Genomic DNA, 7,075 nt, shown 5'->3' with positions numbered 1-7,075 from the left:
AAAAAAAGTACATCTAAACTAGTCCTGCTGTGAAAAACCTGAGATTTTCCTAAGATCCAGTCCTCATTTCTCCCCCCTGGCACAGTTCAGAGATGTTTCTGTTCGTTCCTTCTAGGCTGTCCACAAGACACCTGTCTCATCACTGTCTCCTCCCACATTCCTCCTTCCACCCTAATGTCCCTCATTCAGCTCTTAGTCAAATTTTCCTACTTGGGGCTGGGAAAGTGGCTCAGTGGTAGAGTGCTTGCCTTGCATGCATGAGGCCCTGGGTTCGATTCCTCAGCACCACATAAGAAAAAAAATCCAGAAGTGGAGCTGTGGCTCAAGTGGTAGAGTGCTATCCTTGAGCTGAAGAGCTGAGGGACAGCATCTAGGCCAAGAGTTCAGGCCCCACGACCGACAAAAAAAAAATTCCTACTTATACTTGGCTTTTCCTAATTTTTCTCCTTATCCTCTGATTGCCCCACATCAGAGATGGCTTTGCAATTTCTCTGAATCCTCCCTCTCAGAAGAAGTGGGTATCTATTGACTCTTCTTCTTCCTTCCTTGCTGTAGCAATACCTCTGTGTCTTTGTGGTCAGGGATGTAGAGGGGGCCTGGAACTCATCACCTACCCCTTGGACTTCCCAACAGACTCCTCTTCTGCAATACATTCTCCACAAAGATAAAAATTCAAATCTTACCATATTTTCCCTCCCACACAAACTCCATTAATGGCTCACTCCTCTTGTGATTGTCCAAGTTTCTTTTTTTCTTTTTTGTTTTGTCAGTCATGGGGCTTGGACTCTGGGCCTGGGCGCTGTCCCTGAGCTCTTTAACTCAAAGCAAGTGCTCTACTGCTTGAGCCACAGAGCCACTTCTGGTTTTTTGGTGGTTTACTGGAGATAAGAGTCTCAAGGCCATTTCTGCCCGGGCTGACTTTGAACTATAGTCCTCAGATCTCAGCCTCCTAAGTATCTAGGATTACAGGCACGAGCCACCGGCGCCCGGCTTAAGTTTCTTAACTGACCACCAGGAATTATGAGTTATGTTAGATTGTCTAGAACAACAGCTCTTAGACTGTGCGTAACCTATACCCCATTCTGTTTTTTAAAGCAATACTTTTAAATTAAACTACTCCATTTTGAGTATAAGCACCAAAACAGAGTAGACTTTACATTTTGTTTATGCAGTTAAACCACTACCACCTGTCAGCACACCATGAGACACAAACTGATAGTTTATCTGTACCAATAAACAATTACATTAACAAATATATCAACTCATTTCTCATTTCACAATGTGCAGCAAGTAGACCAAGACTGCCCCCTTCCTCTGGGATGGACCACAGAGCCAGCAGCATGGTAGCCCTCTCCCAAGACAAGATTGCTGGGGGCAACAAGTCCTGTCACAACTGTCTCCCATGGTAAATTAAAGCTGCTATAGCCAGTTAAGTCACTGTCCATAACTCTAGCTTCACTCCCTGCCTCTCTAGGCAAGGTAAGAGAAGTCGAGTACCTGGGAAATATATTGGGGTACAAGGAAAGCTGGTGTCTGGGGGAGATGGGAATACATCTATTCTCATTGCTAGAGACTATGTTTGGTGGTATTGTGGGGGACTTTTCTGGTCAAATGGAGTAGAATCTGTACTTTAGTTCAAGTGGCTATCCCCTTTACTCTGGCATTTCAAAAACCCAAAGATCTCAACTGGTACTGTTGCTTAAGCCTGTGATCCTAGCTACTCAGGAGGCTGAGATCTGAGGATCAAAGTTTGAAGCCAGCCTGTACAGTAAAGTCCATGAGCCTCTTATCTCCAATAAACTACTTAGAAAAAGCCAGAAGTGGTGCTGCAGCTCAAGTGGTAGAGTGCTAGCCTTGAGCACAAAGAGGCTCAGGGAAAGTGCCTGGGCCCTGAGCTCAAGCTCAAGGACCAGCAAAAAAAAGCCCTCAACAACAGACCCAGTGATTTATGTTCCTTCCTCACCTGAATTATATAAACTAGGACTGGGACAGAGTGGCAAACACTGACCCAGCTTCAGACGGTCTGGCACAAGTACCCAGGACAGGTGTGACCTTTGTCTGGGATGCAGGCACAGCTTGACCTGTGATGGCTCAGTGACTGAGCACTTTGCTAGTTTCATCTAACCACCTGTGAAGACTCTGTTTACCTCTGAATCCACCCTCTGCTCAAGTCTTAGACTGGAAGCCTGCAGCCATTGACACTATTTACTAGCCATCCTCTCATTTCCATATTATAGTAACGTGTACAGAGTGATCTGAGCATTCATAGCAAGACTGAAATAAAGAGATCCTGAATTGCTAGCAGCCTAAGCTATCAAGTGAATTCAAGGGTACTTGGTGAATTAATGCCAACCAAATTGGTGTAACTTGTGAATCTGCTGTTACTTGTGAAGTTGTTGTTATTTATAAAATTCTGACTTTGCAGAAAGACACAAGCATGTCTATCTATCTACATTTCTGACATAGCAAGACTGGCGTAACAGGGTTCCATACTAATTAAAGAATCCAGTGAATAAACAGACTATTGGAATATACAAAAGGTTTTCAAACAAATTAAACAATGTTAGTAATATTCAGCAGCCTTACCAAAGATTCCTGAAAAGGTCTAAAAGCTTGCTCATGACACGGCCTCAATGAGACTCATCTCCCCAAAGATAGCAACACCAAACTCCTCCCCAGGCATGGTGGCCAGCCACTGCCCCCCATGTCCCCACTGCCTTTCACGTACTTTCCCTTCATCTCTTCTAGGCTTAACATCACTTCCAGCAGTAAATGCCTCAAGACTGTCCCTGGGATTAGCATTGCTCTCCCTCCACATGCTTAGAGGCAGCCTTCACCTCTCTAGGTAGTCTCCACATTTTCCTTGGTGCCCTTTCCTCCAGGCTGTGAGCAGGAGTAGACATCCCTTCTCTCTGTGTCCCCACCTCTCCATTCTGGGCCGAAGCGTGGGCCTAGCACACTGGACACCTTAATTATACGTTGGGACAACAGCTGAAGGAAAGCACCAAGTTCATCTCTGGCCCAAGAGGATCCTTGGAACCAGGGCAGAGGACTCAGAGTAAATGAGACATCCTAGACTAGGGTCCACACCACATCTGAGAGAAGCAAGCTAGGGTGGCCTCCTTGTCTAGGCTGACCCATTTGAGAGGGTACCCTAACAGCTGAATGGCAGAGGACCAGCTGTGAAAGATGTTCAAGAGTGTGAACTTAATACAGTCCCTCAGTTCCCAGTCTCCTCTGTGTTCCCAGCTCCCAGGATCCTTGTGAAGTGACAAAAGTGATAAACGAGCAAAACTAAGATTAACAGGAGATGCTGAGCCCTGACCATGCCCCAGGCAGTGTGCTGAGTGCTCTTGACCTGATTCCAGTTAACCATCAAATACTACTGCTCGTGTCCCCATGGAGAGGCACATGACTATAGCCAACTTGGTCATAACTTCCATTTGGCCCTAAAGGACAGTCATTACAATAGGGAGCTGCAAATCTTATGCTGGCTCTTTGCATCCAAGCTGTTCCTTCTCTTTCTGCCTTTTCTCCTCCTCCTCTTCCTCCTACTCTTCTTTCTTCTCATTTTATTGCAGGACTGATGGATGAACTCTAGACCTTAAACCTGCTAGACAGGAGCTTTGCCATTTGAGCCACACCAGCCCTTGTTTGCTTTAGCTTATTTTTCATGTAGAGTCTCACTCTTTTTGCCAAGAGATGGCATCAGACCATGATACTTCCATCTCTACCTCTCTCATAGCTGAGATTACAAGTGTATACTACTGCACCCAACTGGACCTGTTAACAGTTTTTATGCTAATAGAAATCCCTTCCTCCAGGCTTGGGCTTCCAGGATTGTCCTACCTTGCTTTCTCCAAAGACATATTTCTGTCCCTAAACTCTCAATAAAATTGTACTTTGCACAATACTGCATTTGTCTGCCTCTATCTTTGGTTTCAGGGTTCATCGAGACTATCTGGAATTCTACCTAACTTTCTGCTCCTGGTCTCAAGGGTTGTCCAAACAATCCCTTTGTTCTTGCTACACTGACCGTGACACACGAGGAAGACTTCCCTGACTAAGCCAGTCATGCAGACATCCCAATGAGACCCCTGAGCACATCTATCCCCCGTTGTCCTAGTTGGACATTGGGACACCCTAGATGATGTTAAGTCCTAAGTCACAGGAAGCAAGGGTCCCTGAAGGGAGACCCTCTGTGCTCCTCACCCAAGAGCCCAGACCTGAGCATACAGTCTTACCTCTTCTTGGTGGGGGTGAGTTCTGCTGGCCTCTTCTCTGACAGAACAACAGAGTTCCCACAGGGGGCAGTGGTTCTCCTACTGATGAGGGGCACCATCTCTTTGGGATGAGTGTTCATGGCTAGAATACAATCACAGAGGTCAGAAGAAGCTTCTGGGAGCTTCAGACCATTTTTTTGGTCTATCCTGGGACTTGAACTCAGGGCCTGGGTGCTATCCCTGAGCTCTTTTGCTCAAGGCTAGCACTCTACCACTTTGAGCCACAGCTCCACTTCCAATTTTTGAGTGGTTAATTGGAGATCAGAGTCTCATGGCTGGCTTTTCTGCCTGGGCTGGCTTTGAACTGTGATCCTTAGTGCTTAGCCTCCTGATTAGCCAGTGGCCTGAGCCACTGGCTCTGAGCTAGCTTCAGACCTTTTGTAGTACCAACCTGCCCTGATTCACATTCCCTGTAACAAAGAGAGCACCCACAATCTTTCTCCTTCCCAAGCTTCCCTATTCTGTTTCTAGTCCTAGAAGAACCAGAAAAGCATCCAAAGACAACCATGCCCCTAGCTCTTCTATCACCATCTCAGACTCACCAGTCTCCAAATGAACTTCTAAGATTAAGCTCTGCTTTCTCAATTTCTCCCTAAACTCTCGTGCACAACTATATTCTCAAGGAGGTTTGGCCTTGACAAAGCAGGAACATCACACTGTGCTCCTAGTAAAGCACCCTTAGGAACCCCTGATTTTTGGATTTCTCAGCGACCAAATGATCTCTGCAGTGAAAACACAGATCACCCTCAGCATCTCCCCCATAAAGCTGAACATAACCAGTGCATGGCTGTCCATCTGCTGGACCCCGTCTTTCCTGGAAGGAGCAGTTGAGTCCCTACCCCTCAGGCAGAGGAGGCAGACTCCCAGTCCACAACTGCTTTACCATCCCAGTATGGGCTGGAAACCCCACTACATTCCCAAGAGTGTGGAAGCACTGGCTGGGAAAGGGACTAAGCTGGCTTCCAAGGAGAATAAGGAAGGCATCTTAGGAGGACTCCTAATGGCTACTGTGTGAAGTAGGGGCAGTTCCAAATGGGAACGCAGTCTGGGCCAATAAGGATCAGGCAGATCAGTGAGTGGTAGGGCTAGAAAACCTGGGGAGCTTGTGGTGAGCCCTGGCAGGGAGAGGCATAGGGGCAGGCAAGCCACGTAGTGAGAGACTTCAGACACCATATTGGAAACTGTGGCTGGTCCCAGACCAGCACAAGCAGTAAAGGGCTTAGGGGTGCATGAAGGACAACCCCTCGGGAAAAGCAGGTACAGGAAACCTTAGGGCCCAGGGGAGGCTCTTGTAGTGGCCATGGGGATGGAGAGGAGGTCAGCTGGCCCTGCAGGATGCGACAGCGGTGTGCAGAGATGACGCCTGCAGTTAAGGAGCCCATCTCAGCTCAAGTCATCTCAGGGAAATCACTCAGATTTCCTATCCATCTTTGCCTGAAGAGAATGGGCAGCCTTTATTTCTTGCCCCAGCTTAAAACAGACATGCAGACAGAAGAGGCTAAAAGGCTTCCTTGGGCTAAGAAAGGAGGGGAATGGAAGACCCTCTGCCCCACGGCAAGGTCTCTGGTTTCTCCATGACCCGTGATACAGGTTCTGCTAGCCTTTCTGTCCGGTCCTGGGCCCACCAGTGTAAGCTATCTCAGGCAGCCAGGGCAGGAGAAGGTCAAGACAAGCTGCACTGGGACCAAGCAGCTATAATTAGTTCCCTGCATCACCTTGTAAAGCCTGTGTTCTCACCTGACGGCCTCTCTTGACGTCCTGGCCCTGCCTCTCTCTGGGATTTATCATCCTCACCCAGGAAGTGGATGGATGTTGAGATTCTCAAGTACTGACACTGATTTAAATGACCTGGGATATAGACTAGGCCTGGGGGCCATGGGAACACACTGCCACTGCTGCCTCAATACCTTGGAGTGCCCAGGCCCTTCCCTCTCCTGCCCTAGACTACTTCATCCTGTCCCACACTCCCTGGAGCTCCTGACCCCCAGTAGCTCCTCCCTGTACCTAATAGGAGACTGCCCGGCAGCCTGGGGCTTTCTCCCTCCCAGGATTCCCAAACCACAGAGAAAAGCTCCTTAGCCCAGCAGAACCCAGCACCCGTCATCTCCCATACCCCTGCCGCATGGTAGTATTTCTTCTGTTCAGCCCCAACTCCTTCCCAAGTTTTCTGAGCCTATCAGGGGAAAAGGTAGTCCTGGCTCAGAAGAGGCCAGCCCATGCCCAGCGCTGCTCAGAGGCAGTCCTGTGCCCTAGGAACTCACCTGGAAATGTTCTGGGTGATAGTAATAGTCCTTACTTTGACTTCACCGCATGTCTGGGGTCCAAAGACCCCAATCAGGAAGATGGCTGAGATGACAAGAGGCGCTCATCCTAGACACTGGGGATGGCTGGTGGCTGAAATTCAGCATCAGAGGTAGAACTGGCTGGGCCACCTGAGCCAGGCACCAGGCAGGCCACACCCACCACCCACGTGCTCTGCCTGAGTCACCCTCACACCCACAGCAGCAGCTCTACCCCACAGGGAAAAAGGCTGGGGAGGCCCCTTCCTTGGCACAAAGCTAGAGGTCTTGTCCCAACTCTTCCCTTTCTTGTATTTTATGGTCAACAAGTACTTTCCATCAAAAATCTCAGTTTTCTTAACTGAAGATGGGAATCACAGAATTCACTTCACAACTGTATCACAAGGGTCATAGAGGTGAAAGGACTTAATAAATCATTAAGTGTTCGCCCTGGGTCCTGGAAGGGAAGGCAGACCCCAGGGTAGCCAGCCCCAAAACCTGGCATTCATCCTT

At 48.4% G+C, this 7,075-nt stretch overlaps 1 protein-coding gene across 2 annotated transcripts in view; it reads right to left on the bottom strand.

The window, feature by feature from the left end:
- Nucleotides 1-6,608, bottom strand: part of Trpv3 (transient receptor potential cation channel, subfamily V, member 3) — a 32,778-nt gene extending 26,170 nt beyond the window's left edge. The window contains exons 1-2 of one of the 2 annotated variants that reach the window (XM_013013188.1): nucleotides 6,545-6,608; nucleotides 4,245-4,365 (exon numbers count right to left, since the gene is read on the bottom strand). In XM_013013188.1, coding sequence (XP_012868642.1) covers nucleotides 4,245-4,363 — 119 coding nt within the window. In that variant the 5' untranslated portion in view covers nucleotides 4,364-4,365; nucleotides 6,545-6,608. Of the gene's footprint in view, nucleotides 1-4,244; nucleotides 4,366-6,544 lie in introns of those variants that run through there. The other variant, XM_013013189.1, reaches the window with a different exon arrangement.
- Between the last annotated feature and the right edge of the window lie 467 nt (nucleotides 6,609-7,075).

This window comes from Dipodomys ordii, unplaced genomic scaffold, assembly GCF_000151885.1.
Source record: "Dipodomys ordii isolate 6190 unplaced genomic scaffold, Dord_2.0 Scaffold19, whole genome shotgun sequence".
Classification (NCBI taxonomy): Eukaryota; Metazoa; Chordata; class Mammalia; order Rodentia; family Heteromyidae; genus Dipodomys; species Dipodomys ordii.
The sequence above is the reverse complement of the archived record's forward strand: the minus strand, read 5'-3'. Positions and strand labels throughout refer to the sequence as shown.